The sequence below is a fragment of the Scatophagus argus genome, chromosome 13 (genome assembly GCF_020382885.2).
Source record: "Scatophagus argus isolate fScaArg1 chromosome 13, fScaArg1.pri, whole genome shotgun sequence".
Lineage (NCBI taxonomy): Eukaryota > Metazoa > Chordata > Actinopteri > Scatophagidae > Scatophagus > Scatophagus argus.
In genome coordinates, this window is record NC_058505.1 from 5,276,924 (window position 1) to 5,292,654 (window position 15,731).

Consider the following 15,731-nt stretch of genomic DNA (forward strand, 5'->3'; position numbering starts at 1 on the left):
AAAATCACAAGTTACAGTCCAAGAAATTTTAACATTTGAGGAAGCATCTGTGCGGTTATTGCTTGCGGTAGTTTTACCCTCAGCCGGCAGGCGTCGCTGTGCGCAGCACCGCAGAGCTCACTGTGCTGACATTGAGAAAAGGGCTGTAGATCTCCCGAAAGGCCAAACGGTAGCGTCATGTAGCTGCTGCTGAGGGGTTTGTCTCGTTGACACGACGCAGATTAAGTGATATTTTATGGTGCTGATCATATAAAACGAAAGAATAAGTCACAGTAAGTAAGTGCTGCAGTTTGTTAACCTGACAGCCAGTGAAACTTTAAAGGGATAAACACGCTCATATTTGTTGTTCTCAGTCCTTTCACTTCATCTGCATACACAGTAGGAAGAGGCCACAGCTGCCCTTTCACCTGCCAAACAAACTGCTGTGCAGGAATATTTAAAGGTTCTAATACTTTAAAGAGAGATATAAAATTATTATGCTCAGAATAATATTTTATGGCTGCTCTGAATTCTCCAGACGCCATCCGTGGAGGATTTTTAATAACATCACAGTGCTGCTTGCACCGCATTGCATCAGTAATATGAATATCTGCATGCTGCCATTTTGAGTGCGTTTTGTTTGCTGGTTCGAGTCCGTGTGCTTTTAACTTTGACTTAAAATCTTGAACTTTAACTTGTATATGCATTGTCAGTTGTATTGCTGCTTCTTCCATCACTGACAATGTGAGACCTGCACATTTAAATATCTTTAAGATCAGTAGTGGCTACTACATGTTTTGAGGTATAAATTAGGTGTTTTGTACTTGTTTAATATAAGAAACTAATCCCAGTACAAGAAAAAGCCTCCAACCTGATCATTAAGTTGAATCAATGGCTCTAAATCGACTGATGAAGATTTAGTGTGATGTGTAACCACATCATTAACTGGAAACCATTTTATTGATGTTTTTATATTAAAAAAATCATCTCCGAGAGCGGAACACGATGGTGATTTTAACCTTCGCATTCGTTTATTGTTACAAAACAGACAATATGAGCTTCAAAGTGCCTCAGATTTCCCCTGGAACAAACACCATTTTGAACAAATAACTTCCGCTAAACCTCATGATTAAGACTCGAATTACGACAAAAGATGTTTAGATTTGACATCTTTCTTTCTTCTTCTCGGCTTGCATTCACTTTACTGAAACGAGTCGCCGCTGCAACCTGATAGAAATTTAAATGGCGCTGCCGTCACTGAAGGCGTCCTCCCCTGCAGGCTGGAAGTGGGGCTTGTTGTGCTTCTTGTGTTTTTTTGATGGGAGTCTTACGAAAACACGTGTTAACACCTGTGGAGTTAAGTGGCCCATCAGAGACTTTGTGTCGAGTTGTCACACATGAGCGCAGGGACGCGTCTCAGCGGGGAGTCCGCTCCACTTCACAGCTTCCGAATCGCCTTTTCTCACCTAATGAGCCCACTCACCAGGCCGCTGATAAGACCGGAGACAAAGGCTTGTTTAATGGAGTGGGGGTGGCCTTGAAAGAAAAAAGAAGCCAAATTGGGCCTACCGGGACAGCCAACCGATGGCCGGAGTTTGGGCCAAAAAGGAGATTTTACGCACAAGCGCTTTACGCACACGACTCCTACGCGGCGCAGTCAGTAAATGTTGTCTGTTTGGTTGTGTTTATGGCGGTGGTGAGGCGGGTCATTCGTGTCCGTTACGCTGAGGACACCCAGCCGGTGTGTGTGTGTGACCTGAGGCCCGGTGTTCGCCTCCACAGACGCTGGGTAGAAAATGGAGCGTGTGCCTTTAAGGCGCCCGACTGCCTGTCGCTTTTTGCTGCGGAGAGACTGACGCCCTCTGGACACAGTGGACACTTTGAGCGGCGGCAGAACACCATCCTGGAGAGGTTCAAAGAGGGAAAAACAGCCGCACTCCCCCTCGGAAAGAAAAGTCTCAGCGACTTGTGAACGGCGTCGTGGTAAGTTTGAAACTCCTTCCGTCTTTGCTGCGTCGCAGATTCTCTCGTAGCTGCGTGCGAGTGAGACGAAGTGTTGCTGTGTTAGCGGCGAGCATAAAGGAGGTGAAGAAACGCGTTCGTGACGGGCGGCGGGCGGCTTACGTTCCTCACGTTTTCTCCCCCGCGTGTGAAATGAGACAACGCGCAGAAAAGTGGTGAAACGTTAAAAAAGCGGAGGGTTAGACGGTGTGTTAACACGCTGTACTTGTGTGTGTGTGTGTGTGTGTGTGTGTGTGTAGGGAGGGGAGGGGGGGGGGGGGGGGTTAGGTGAAGGAAGCTGATGTTGCCAGATGTGTGTGTATGAGTGTGTGTGTATTTCACAGTAACCTGAGTGAGTGCTGGCTTTGAATGAAAAGTGACGCAGGCCTTTTGTTTTACTGTATTCTTTATTGTTTGTTTGTTTGTTTGTTTGTTTGTAGAAATGTGATGCTTACATGTCAGTTTGTGCACGACGAGGCTGCGGGTCTTCACTCAGTGCTTTTTGCTGCTCTTTTCGTCCCGTTGTGTGAGTTTTGCCACTGAAAGTTAAATTGTAGATGCTGCAGGTTCTGTGAGATGCAACTCGGGTAAAAACGCTCAGCAGTTTAAAACCTCGTTTTCAGCAGGATAAAGAAAATGAAAGAAGTGCATTTTACTGTGCAAACCAAACGCAGTATGAGGAAGCAGTTTCACATATTCAGAGTGTGGGATTCCTTCTGTGTCCTGTTACCCATCACGCACAAACCCCTCGTCTTCCTCTTGTGGAATGTCAGTTGATGGGGTTGTGTTTATTTGTCTTCGCCCTCCGTCCCTGGTCTCTGAGGTCCTGTCCTGCGTCTCGTGTTGATGTAGGTGTTTCCAGTGTCGTGCTGGTGAGCCGTCAGGATGAGGCCCGCTCAGATGATCCTCCCTGCCGCCGCCGCTCTGCTCTTCCTCCTGTCGAGTCTGACTCTGACCTCCGGCTGCAACAAAGCCCTCTGCGCCAGCGACGTCAGCAAGTGTCTCATCCAGGTAAGAGACTTTGAGGTTTCCAGAGTGGAAACACACACACACTCTGTCTCTGAGAGCGTCAGATGCTGAATGCTGTACCAGGGACGACTGGTCGTCCGCCTCGTGAGGCGCATCTGCACTGATTTTCAGACTCGCGGCCCAAGAAATCGACTCAAACCCCTCTGATCTGCAAAATGAACCCGCCGCACTCGCAGATGTCATTTTTCATACTTTAAATTTGGAACGTAATCTGTGGAGTTCTGTTTGTTGGCCTCGAGCGGCCATTAAACTACACAGAAATCTGGTTTGCGTCCTCAAAAATCCCACAGTTGTTTGAGAAATTGCTCACAGACTCGCGTGTGCTGCCGAGACCTCTTCCCTGGTTGCTCACAAACAGGCTGCACCTTGCTGAGGGTGCTTTATGGTTACGGACAGATAATTTAATCCCACGAGTGCTGAACTTTCGCTGAGCTTTTCTGTTGGTTTTAAGCCGAGTTCAAGCTTGTTCATCCTACAGCTGCTTCGTGTAAACAGAGACTCTTGTTTCTCTTGACAAGAGCACAAACTAAGTGTGGACTGCAGTCGGAGTCGAGCTCGAGAGAGGCTTAACGCTGTTCAAATCGGCAAGACAAGACTCGAGCATTCCTTCGACTGGCTGCTGAAGAAAATGTGATTCAGCTGTTGTTAAGATTTGTGCGGACGCTTCCCGTAAAAACAAATATCCAGCAGGAGCGAAAACCCAACCCAGAATCGGCCCGATGGAGATCTGGACCGGAGAACAAAGATGGAATCTGTTGTGAAGAATGCAGATGCATTCCTTCGATAAGCCACGTGAAAACTGAGGGAACGTTTCTTCTCTTCTCTCAGAGCAGAGATTTGAGTCCGACTGTCGGGCTTCACGCTCACCTGTGGTCTACCTGTACGGCTGCCTCAGAGCAGCAGGTCGTGAGCCAGATTTCTCGCTGGTTCTTTAAGTTTATGTGAGCTTTGTTGACTTTGTGGCCTCACTTCCTTTGTGTCACTTTTTCCCTCCCGTCCGAAGCCCAGCGGGTTAGGGTGGAGGTGGGGTGGGTTAGGGTGGAGGTGGGGGTGGTGCCCCTCAGCTAACACACTTTCTGTCATACGTTCTTGTTATTAAAAAAGAAGTGTTGGCCTGTCTTTCCACCACCTGTCAAGTCAGATTTCAGCTGCTGCTTATCCTCGTGTGTGTGTGTGTGTGTGTGTGTGTGTGTGTGTGTGTGTGTGTGTGTGTGTGTGTGTTTGACCTGCTGTGTGTTTAGTGGGCCTGCCTCTCCCATTAACGTCTTTTTAAAGGACCGTGTTTAGCCTCAGTGGTCATTTCACCTGTGGGCCTACAGTGTGAGTGAGTTGCAGGTATTTTCTGCAGGAAGGCAGGAAGTTCACTTTTTTTATTCCAAATGACGACTTTTTTCTCACTTTTTGTGAGAAAAGAGCACATTTGTTTTGTAGGAATTATTTCGGGGATTCATTTTGTCTCAGTGTCTTAATCGATAAATAAAACAGTCGCTCTTTGCAGCCGTAATTCAAACCAAGTAGAAGGTAGTTTTTGTTTTTGTGGATGCATTTGAATCCTTTTTAGCATTTCAGCATTTTTGGATTTCGGATGTGCAATTTAATAACAAAAACAATTGTTTGGCGGTGAATCTGGGTCCTCGGGGGTCTGGGACCCATGGACAGTCGCCCACTTTGTCTAGCTGGTAATCCAGCCTTGTTCATGTCTCAGTTCGGACAAAGTAAACCTGTCCTTTGCAAAGGTTTCGGTTGCTTCAGGGGAAAATCACCTTGCAGTACGTGTATGCATGCGGGAAATGAAGTAAATAAGTATTTAGAATGTGGCTAAGATGTTCAGTAAAGTATACTTTAAAAGCACACACCTGCTCGCAAGAGGCCGAACAATAAATTCAGTTTGCACCTTTTTGGAAACCCAAAAGCTTAAGTTACAGAAGAATTGTTCCATTTCTTACTTTACTTACTACTAATTTTATGCAACCTAACCTCCCATAAAGTGTTAGAACTCTTCAATCCTCTTTCAAAATGTGATTTTTTTTTAAAAAAAAATAATTATTTTGTGTTTTAATTGGGCCTTTTTGTAGCACCTGTTGCTCCAGAATGACATGCATGAGAGGCAGATGTGCAGCTAATGACTAGTTGAGTTATTTGATTAGTCTGTCTGTTGTTTTGACGATCAGTTGAATGATCGTTTCCCCAGCAGCAGTTCATTTGTTTCAGCACTGTGGATGACATTGTTTGTCCCCTTTCATACACGCCTGTTTCAGATTTTCAGGACTGCTTAATGTCGATCCTCACAGGGAATGAAGTCTGTGACTACATGCTGTGTTTTTCAGCACAAACCTACTGCTACCAAACCACCGACTTCTGATCCTCCTGGGTTCAGTCAGTTTCTGTAAAAATTCAAACCTCCTGTGATCGACGGAGCGTTTGTGGCCCTGCTTGTTCTCCTTTGCTTCTCGGTGGCTTATTTTGCCTGATGAATCATTGCTCAGGACAAGCAAAGCTCTGTAGCTTGCACGACCTCGCCGACACTAACTCGCTAGCTGTCAGAGGCGAGAGCGATGGTGCGTGTGCCGTGAAGGAGAAACTTTTCCACCTCTAGCCCCTCTGTAGAAGCTCCATGTTGCCAGCGATTAGTGGGATCTGCTGTCGGACGCTCGCTTTTACGCTCTGCTGCCATCTCAAGTCATTTGTCTGAATTCCCTAAAACCCCTGAGGGTGGGAGAACATGAGAGGAGGAGGAGGAGGAAGGGGAGGCTAAGGTCAGGGGTAGGTGTGTATGTCTGCAGGGGGGTTGGTTGGTTGGTTGAGGGAAATATACAGTCGGGAGAGATTCACAAGCCACAACTCTGTCCAGACCGAGCTGTTTAGCAGGGTGTGGCAGCAGATTTCAAAGTTAACACACAGCAGCGGTCGCTTGGCAGGCCGAGGCAGCACATGTTCACTTTCCCTCCGGAGTCCTTTTGTCTCGCTGCGGCTGAGTTTTGACTGATTGCAGCAGTTTCCGCTTGAGAAGCAAAGGAAGCCTAATGAGAGCTCTTGAAGTCGCCGAGATAACCTCATCCATGTCAGTGAGGAAATTGTTGTTTGTGGGGTTGCAATTGCCAGTTGTTACGATTAAAGTGTCAGTTAGCCTTATGATTGTTTGTTTGTTTGTTTGTTTGTTTTTTCTGTAAAATGTCAGGAAGGTAATTGTTTCTTTTGTCCAACCAGCAGTCCAAATCCAAAGAGATTGAGTTTATTGTATTATATATATATATAATACTTCTTAAATTATTTTTAGATAGTTTGACATTTTGGGAAACACACAAATTAACTTTGATAATGAGTGCTGGATCTGAAGATTCACAATAATTTTAATAGGCTAAATATGAAGCTGGAGCCGGGAGATAATGCACTTTAGCTAGCAGATCAGGCAGCAAGGTCAAAAAACAGCTAGCTTTGCTCTGTCCAAAATACATCTCCCAGCACATCCAAAGCTCATTTATTTATATATATTTTAACCTGAACACAAATTGAATTGTAAAAATTACCGTTTTAAGTTTTGGAAAATAGCTTACTACTTCTTGACATACAACAATTTTTCAGTACGTAATAGGAGGTCAGATCACAGTGCCCGGGTGTTGTTCAAGATGAAATGGCTAAAACGTATAACTCGTGGAAAAACCACAAATTGGTGTTTTTATTTTATTTGTTTGTTTTTTACATTTAAGCTTGTGCATGGATTAAACAAGTTAAAGTATGCGTATTTAGTGAGCTTTAGTGGTGTTTGTAGGCATATATTTTAACCTGTTTGGACAGAACAAGGCTAGTTGTTTCTCCTTTCTTCAGGTATTTATGCTAAACTAAGCCACACACCTCCTAGCATTGCCTCTAAAACCACAAATTGTAGTTTTTACATTTTAGTTCGAGCTCAGATCAGACTAATAAGCAACAACATGTTTAATTAGTGAGTTTCAGAGGTTTGAACAGAGTCAGGCTCGCTGTGTTTCCCCTGCTCCCAGTCTGTATGCTAAGGTTAGCTAATCGCCCCTTAGCTCTAGCCTCACATCGAAAGCACAAACATGAGAGGTATCTTCTCAGGTGTAATATAAATCTTGGTATATTTCCCAAATTATAGAGCTAATTATTTAAAGGGATGGGGGCAGCCGTGGCCTAGAGGTTGGAGAAGCGGCTTGTGATCGGAAGGTTGCTGGTTCTATTCCCCCACCAGACAAGCAGGAAAAATTTGAGTGTGGTGCTGAGCCGAGCTAGTTGTTTCTCCCTGCTTCCAGTCGTTATGCTAAACTCAGCTAACAACCTTCTGGCTCTAGTTCTGTGTCCCATCCAGCCTCTTGTATTTTCATGAAAAGCAATTTTATTCTGATTTGTAAAATGTGAGCTGCATGTGTTTCCCTCAGGGCAGCTGTTTAGTTTTTATATATATATAATTCTACCTTTTGAGAGTCATAATTACTCCTGGGATCAGGTCTTGATCAGAGGTTTGGGGATTGAGAGGCCGGTGATTAAGTGAACTGTGTGTGGTTTTGCAGTCCCTCACTGGTGAGTCATTGTAGAGTTTTATCATTTCCGAGAGTGTTTACGTGTAGGAGATGGCCCCAGCAAAGATATAAATGAGGAGTGGAAAAGAAGAAGAAGAAGAAGAAAAGAAGGCAAAAGGGAGGAAGAGGAAACACAATGAGGAGAGGAGTATAAAAAAGAACGAGGAGGGACTGAACAGAAGTGGAGGGGAAAGCCAAAGGAGAAAGGGAGGGGAGGAGGGGGGGCAGCCATGTTCTGTTCCCCAGGTGTTTTCTTCTCCCTCCTTCTGCTCACCTCCCCCCTCCTCACCTCCCTCATCGTGGTGACCTTGACTTAGAGGAATGTGCTCCCTGTTCTGTGTCAGGAGAGAACAGAGGAACTCCTCCGGCAGTCTCACCCACTTCTCCGTCCCACCTTCACGTTTAGGTTCCTTCATGTCTCTTACGTCCCCAGAGATGTGAGACTTTTTGTTTTTCTCCCCATGGTCTTTGCAGAGACTTATGGGCTCGGCAGAGGTTTCATGTTTTTGGAGGTTTGCAGAAGCTCTTGTAATAATATTACCTCCCGTCTATAAAAAGCAACATGAGGAATTCTCTGGCAGAGCTGTTTTGTTTTTTTTTCCTGTGTTGACAAGCCTGTGTATGAAGCATACTGCAAAAATGAACCCAACAAACCAGCAATGTATTTAAAAACTTTATTAGGGCACTTAAATGAACAAATCCTTGACATTTTTTTTTAAATATTATCACCTTCTTTCATATGAAAGCTGCTGTTAACCTGCAGTTGGTGGATATAACAGCTTTTTAACCTCGTTTTACTGGAACTGATTTCTTGTTTGTTTTCTCACAGGCTGCGTAGTCATACTAAAGCTGAGGTGAGGAGGAAGTGCCTTTTGAGCCTCACGTTTACAGTATGCTTACCATACAGCATGTAGGGTAACATGAGGCCAGAGATCCCTTCTGAATGAAACTGACACCGTAACACAGAATTCTGTGATGACACTGACAAACAAGCTGTATTTAATGTGGATTGATTTTGGTCATCGATCATCGCAGATCGCAAAGTGTTTGTCATTGGGTCGGATATTTCTGGTTTATACTGTTGCTTCCAGCAGCACCTCATTCACCTCTTTGCAACGTTACACATTTATTTTGTTCATTGCATAAGTAGCCAGTTATCCAAAAAAGGGCGAGCGACTTGCATAACACGTCACGAAGCTTGTCGATGTTCGTGTTCTTTCTCGGTTATGACCTTTTGTGGCATTCGCTCTGCGTGCGGATTTGTCCTTGTTTTACAAAAGGTTCAACCTGAGCCAAGCCGTGCAGCGATGATTGTAATCACGTCACATACGCGCCATGCAATTAAAGCACACACACCTCAGATTGGTGCTTCAGTTCAGTAGTCGGTTGTATCCCACCCCTTTCGGTCACTGCGACCTTTGACTCGCTATGTTCACGAATGGAAACGCAACAGAGGTTTATCTGTTTATTTATTTATTATCCACGGGCGTGCATACTTTCCCAGATTGCACACATGTCGTCCTGTAGTGGCTTGTGTCCCGTAATGGTTACTGTACACGAAGCAAACCTGCTGTTGCTCCTCCACTCGAGGTTTTAATGGTACGTCTGATGTTTGCACAGCACGTCTGCATGTTGCGTTCTGTCTGCCGTGTGAGATTTTTTTGTTTTAACTCCGAGGCTGCCGCTGCACCTATCAGACCTATCAGATCTTTTTTTTGTTAATGTAATAAAATGTAAGGCTAATGTGTGATGAGCAGCTTCACTTTCCAGTTTTCTTAAAATTACACCGATTATCTCACTCATCAAAGTTTGACTGGGGAGGCATTTTGAAACGCAAATACAAAACAGATTGGACTGAGTACAGTTTAAAGGGTCAATAATAAAGCTCAAAGTTAAAAAAGAATTAAATGTCCATAAATACTATAGGATACTGCTGTTTCTGAATTTGAACAAAATGTGGTTTGGTTCAGGTGTTCCCTTGTCTAGTCAGGATGAGGAGGTCACTCATTTGTACTCACCTCTTTTCTTTAACTCGGTAAGGCTTTGGATTACAGATCGCAGCGTTCATCATTGCTCTTCCCAGTTTACAGTGTAATTATCTGAGAACAAGATATGAAGTTAGGGCCTAAGGGAGTATCAATCTGACAAGAAAATACTGTAACGATATGCTGTAGGTATTTTAACTAACAGGTACCTATTATTTTATTAAAAATAGTACTTGAAGGTACTCTGTAATTTGGAAGACGTGTGCTGTATGTTGGCCACAATCTGAAGCTCAAGACTGACTGTTAACGTTGTTTTATTGCATAGTTACTTCATGGCTTTTCCTGATTGTATGAAAAATTGCCCTGAGCTGATGACATGTCTGGCTGCCACAAGCGATGCATTACATCTGTTTGCTGTAAAGCACAAGGTCAGGGGGAAAGAGGGGAAAAAAATAAAAATACTGGTTGATTTTTCAGTTGTTATAATTTAAACATACTGCAGTTTGATTTGTGAAGCCCCAAACAACAAGGAAGTAAAGCCAAAATGAAAATTTAAGAGCCAAAGGCTAAAATAAAGTGAGAGAGTATCATGTTGCCATGTTTGTGTCCCGTATCTGCTATTTCATACAATCAGTCCAATACTTCCAGACCTCTGAAATTCTGCTCAAATCTCACATTTTTCTCAGCAAAACAACATTTCAGTCTAATTATCAGGCTCCCACACAGGACGGCCTGCAGTGTTTTGGTAACAGAAGAGCTGAGGATCAGTCGTTTTTGCTGATGGATGTTTTTGTGTCCTGCAGGAGCTGTGTCAGTGCCGCCCGTCTGATGGGAACTGTTCGTGCTGCAAAGAGTGCATGCTGTGTCTGGGGAACCTTTGGGAAGAGTGCTGCGACTGCGTGGGTGAGTGCCGCTCCTCGTTTCTTAGCAGCACATTGTAAAGCTGACCCCAAATTACTCAGCATATCATGTTGGGCTTTTTTTTTTTGGGGAGCTTTAGCCCACATGCTGTTACACTCGTTTGGTTCTGGTGACGACAGCCAACTCGAGTCTGTAAAAGAGATCAGAACCAGCAAAGACCAAGTTTTGAGTTGTATGAATGAGAATTTGTCAGGTGTGTAACTGACTGTCGCGTGTAAACAAATCTGTAAGACACAAATTAAAGTGAAGCTTAATTGCTAAAATTTAATTCACTGCTGCTGCTGCTTGTTTCCACCTGCTAACGTGGACAAATCGACTACATTTATATGTTAAAAAAATGACTTAACTTTTGGGATGAACAGTGGAAGTCGTAGCATGGACTCATGTGCATTAAGTGAGTCCAAGTCTCTGGATGTGGTTTCATTAATTCAGAAAAATACATTTGATACAAGTCAGATTGTTTCTGTTTTTAAGATACTTTAGGTTTTAAGTTTGCTATACAAATTAATTTTTAAAATTTAATTTACTGTATTTAACAAATTCATTTCCAGAGCTCATGACTGTGACAGATACTCATTAATATCTTTCATCGTTGCCGTTGTCATTTATCGTGTTCACGTCTCAGCTGGTTTCATAATCTAAAATTATATTCGATTGTATTGTGCATCTATAAAAATGAATAGCAGCGTTTTATAAATAAAACCACCTCCTTAACATGTATGAGCAGTGTGTAAACATTTAATAAATGGGGTATCACACTCATTTAAAGATATTTGGTGTATTTAAGTGTTTAATAATATACAGTATTTGTTAACAATTATTAAACTTTGTATTTAAAATTGAGACACTTCATTACAGGAGGAGTTGCAGATGTTGACAAACAGATGCATAAACACGTGTACCTGCTTGCATCTGCATCGTAATGTGTTTCAAAGCAGCTATTAAATTCTTCTTATACGTGCTAAATGGAAGCCCGGTTAAGCTGCAGTCTGTTTTGTCTGCATTATGGAGGGCTGAATCAAGATGGGTGCAAATACCCGGAGGTGATTGCTGTGATACGAGATGAGTGTGAGGTGAGCAAAACCAGATAGTGACGGCGCCGCTGAGAGCCACCGGAGTGATGTTTATCCGAGCGTAGGGGATTTAAGAGGAATATTGTCACTGCGATGTAAGCAGCACTTTCGCACGTGGACGGGATGTCTCAAGGTTTTTCCTGAAGATCAAAGGATGTAGAAGCCGGAAGAAAGTGGGGGGTGGGGGTTTGGGTTGGGGGGGCGAGGAGGTCAACCTGCTCAAATGAACTTTGACTTTCAGCCTCCTGCTGCTCACCAGTGAGATCCGAAACAACCGGATTTGTGAAACGAGAAAACATGTGGCTGGTTAAGTCCTCTCTCACCTGTGACCTGCTTCATACTGCAGTTTTGCACGTCGTTTTGCGTCTCTTTGTGGTTGGTGTGTGCATCTCTGCGTTGCCCCCCCCCCCCCCCCCCCCCCCCCTTCCCTTTTGGTTGTTTTGCATCCCTGTTACGCTTTTCTTTGTAGTGCTCGTTTCTTTTTTTTTTGTTTTGTCTTTTTCTTGCAGCTCTTTTTAGTTGTTTTCTGTGTTGTTTTGCAGTCTTTTGTTTTAACTTTCCATTCGCTTCTGGTTCAGGGTGGCTACGTATCTGCCTCAGGTAGGGGAGGCCCAGGTGGTCTATGGGCTGTGCCACCCATAGCTGCCTCTCTGGTCCCGCCCCTGCAACATGCTCCCAGATCAGCTTTGACAGACAGATATTGCTGTGTGTGCTGACAAGGAGGCTTTATTAAAGCCCTTTCATGTGGAACACAACTACAAGTATCTGACTGAGAGCCCTGAACTCGCTGCTGCTGTGGCACACGTGTTGTGGTGGAGTTTACCTCTTCAGCAGACCTTTTTTTGGTTTTACAATACACAGAGGAGAGCTTGTAGCTTTAAGAAAATATATTTCTCATTTCTGTGTTTTTATTTTTTTTCCTCACAGCGTTAGCGTTATGACCATTTTAAGTAAGTTTCCACTCATGTTATGTGCCAAACGCTGGATACTTTTGAAGTGTGTATCTGTGAGTGGTTAGAAGAGGAGCAGAGGGGAGAGGACAGTTTGTATTTTAGAGGAAGACGGGAGGAGGAGGAGGAGGAGGAGACCCATGTGTACTCTTTATCTAAACCAGCTGCTCTGGCTCAGCTTTGAGCATTGGTTTGTAATCCAATTCCTCTGTCAAACTCCGTTCCCCATTAAATGATTTACCCATTAGCTATAATTCACTTTGACTCATTTAAACGGTTAAGAAGATCATATCAGAGGATGTGGGGACTTTGTCAAGTGATTACTACTGTATTTGGAAATTAAATGAAGTGTTAAAAGGACTTTAATTGAGACAAGACACTCCTGACAGCCGCATTGGTTTTACAAAACTGCCCTCGTGAGTTCAAATCGCGTGTGAAACCACTTAACTGTTAGAGGTGTCTAGTTTGAGGAAAAATTACGATTTGCAAATAAAATCCCTGCCTTGCCCTTGCGCTTAAAGGTTCAGTTCACCCAAATCACAGAAGAAAAACATAATCTTAAGTGGTATCTGGATGCAGACAGTTTGGGTTTTATTTGCCCAGTTCCACCTCTGGGACTTCTGCCTCAACCCCAGTCAAGTTAGGATTAGCAACATGCTAACACTCTTGGGGTTTACGTTTCTCAGACAAAACGTAAACTTTTGACTGTTTTTAGACTTAAAAACAACAATTTGGACCATAATAGATAGATAGATGACTTTATTCATCCCCGAGGGGAAATTTGGTTGTCATAGCAGTCCGGTATACTTGAATACAGTAAAATATACAGAGGGAAGAAGGCAGGGGAAGACAGAGACTAATAAACGGACCTTTTAATGTACTTTTTTATTTATTTCAGGGATGTGTAACCCCAAGAACTACAGCGACTCTCCAGCCACGTCGAAGAGCACCGTGGAGGAGCTGCACCGTCCGATCCCCTCGCTGTTCCGCGCCCTCACCGAAGGCGACGCGCCGATCAACATGATGGTGGTGTCTTTCCCCGTCGCCGAGGAGCTCTCCCATCACGAGAACCTGGTGTCCTTCCTGGAGTCGCTCGACAACCAGCACCAGAACGTCTCGGTGCCTGGCAACAGCATCCACGCCAGCTACGACGCTCAAGGTAACCTGTGGACAGTGACAGTGTTTGGTCTCTCTTCACTGGCTTCTCAAATCCATGTGAATCCATCTAGTGATTCAGCTTGTCAGTGGATGTCCCCAAAACAGACACGTGAATATTTCCAATTTATTAGAAATATATATTTCATACCTCTGTTTAACCACATTTCAGAGGGAAATATTGTGCTGTTTACTCTGCTACATTTAATTGACAGCTCAAGTTAATAATCACATTGAAGGTTACCATAAAAGACATAAGAGCTTATAAAATATGAAGCACTGTTACAGATTAAAGTAATTGAATTAGTTACAGTCAACCAAAATGGTCAGTAATAATGATCCTGTAACATATATTATTATATATTACTGTAACGCTGACAGGTTACAGTCTGATAATGCATTAATGAGTACTTCAGCTGCTTTTACTTTCATGTCTTCCTTCACTGCCTGTAACTACTTCCCATGAACCAGGATCTGTTAATAATAAACAAACAAACATCCTGAACCCCTCATGGCTACTGAGAAAAAGGAACAAAACTCTGTAAGAATCTTTAAAAATAAGAACTCAATCATTTAAGTGATTGATCGAGCAACGGCCAATACTGTAAGTGGAAACTGTTATGGGCATTTAGATTATTACAGATTATTTAACAATACAACAACAGTGATATTTACCAGTTGGAGAGAAGCCACTCAATGTTCCTGCCCGGCCTGAATGAAGACGGTTTGGTTAGTCTCTGGCTGTGTGATAATGTTTGGCCTCACATTGGTTTTAGGCCTCTGCAGAGACCTTGCGCCACATCCACATCACTAATAAAGGAAACTCATGAGACGCTTTGCTTGAATGCTTATTTACTGCTGTACGTAGTTTTCTGGTCCTGTCAGGTCCGGTCAGATTTTTCATTTGCATTTATGCAGACTCACTAGGAGCTGTAATAAAACCAGGCCCAACCCAGTTCAGGTTGGGTCATGTTTTTTTATTGTTTCAGCTGCCAAAAGAGCTCTGGTTCAGGGAATTGTGACAAGGCTGAAAGTGTTGTTCCGCTGCCATTTTTTTCCTTTTCATTTGTTGCTGCTTTGGCCGTCTACCTCAAAGCCAGAACTGTTTGCTATAGCGGCACGCAGAGCCGAGCAGTTAACTCATTAAGCTCGCCAAAACATATGGTCGTGCTTAGCTGCAGCAAATTAATTTCACCCGTGCAGTAAAAGTAGGAACACTGAAGGTTAAAGTTAATTACGTTAAAATGGTGCTTGTTTTTATAAACCACTTTTACTGGATCTGTGACTCACACCTTTTTCTTTGCCTGTCCTTTTTTTTTTTTACTTCATTTCAGAAAACATGTGCACTGTGGTCTACTTTGACGACTGCGTGTCTATCCGTCAGTGTAAACTATACTGTGAGTCAATGGGAGGATCCAAGTACCGCTGGTTTCACAACGCCTGCTGCCAGTGCATCGGACCCGAGTGCGTGGACTACGGCAGCAAGGCAGTGAAGTGCATGAACTGTCTCTTCTGAAGTGTGGACACACATTGGTACCAAATGTCTGGGCTGTACCAGAGGACTGTGGGCAGAGGAAACTATGACTGTTTTGTGTTAGCATTCCTCATTTACCTTGTAAAATACCCCCAAACCCCCTCCTCTTACCCCTGCAAATTGTTTTTATTCTGCTGTTATGTTTCACTGTATATTTTTAGATATGTTTGCAATAGTGTTTTTTACTAGAGGTGTATATGAATAATGTATTTTTACAATTATGGTCAGCTAAATCCCTGTCTCGTGCCAAATAAAGAAAAGTTTGGTGACATGGACGGTTTTGTCTCGCACAAGCAGTTTTTCCCTTTACTACATTTTCTGTAAAAGATGCATTAAAAGTGCAAAGCATGAGAGAAAGGGTAAATGTTTGTCTTAACAGTTGCCTGTCTCCTGCTCTAATCTTAGTTTAGTGTTGCCAGAGTCAGGAAACGCATCATTTCCTGGGGAAACAAAGTTGTTATTATACCATTCTGGTCCACAGGTGTTCCAGTGCTCACTGACTGTCGCATGCAAGCGGAGAGGAAAGGGAACGTTTGCTGATGCCAATCTCTCACCGCCACACACAAATG

At 43.5% G+C, this 15,731-nt stretch overlaps 1 protein-coding gene across 3 annotated transcripts; it reads left to right on the forward strand.

The window, feature by feature from the left end:
• The first annotated feature begins 156 nt into the window (after nt 1–156).
• Nucleotides 157–15,437, forward strand: twsg1a (twisted gastrulation BMP signaling modulator 1a). Of its 3 annotated transcripts, none has more exons than XM_046408622.1 (5): nt 157–272; nt 2,833–2,991; nt 10,333–10,432; nt 13,372–13,632; nt 14,963–15,437. In XM_046408622.1, exons 2-5 carry the CDS (start codon nt 2,866–2,868, stop codon nt 15,142–15,144), a joined length of 669 nt encoding a protein of 222 aa, XP_046264578.1. In that variant the 5' UTR covers nt 157–272; nt 2,833–2,865; the 3' UTR covers nt 15,145–15,437. The 3 variants fall into 3 exon arrangements, with proteins under 3 accessions (XP_046264578.1, XP_046264576.1, XP_046264577.1); XM_046408620.1 differs by lacking the exon at nt 157–272 and adding an exon at nt 1,826–1,962; XM_046408621.1 differs by lacking the exon at nt 157–272 and adding an exon at nt 2,035–2,187.
• Nucleotides 15,438–15,731: the final 294 nt, after the last annotated feature.

What these genes read in the sequence shown, in the direction of transcription:
- twsg1a (XM_046408622.1), top strand. Translation starts at nt 2,866, where the DNA reads ATGAGGCCCGCTCAGATGATCCTCCCTGCCGCCGCCGCTCTGCTCTTC. An exon ending in AGAGTGCTGCGACTGCGTGG is followed by an intron (nt 10,433 to 13,371) that starts GTGAGTGCCGCT and finishes TATTTATTTCAG; the next exon opens with GGATGTGTAACCCCAAGAAC. An exon ending in CGCCAGCTACGACGCTCAAG is followed by an intron (nt 13,633 to 14,962) that starts GTAACCTGTGGA and finishes ACTTCATTTCAG; the next exon opens with AAAACATGTGCACTGTGGTC.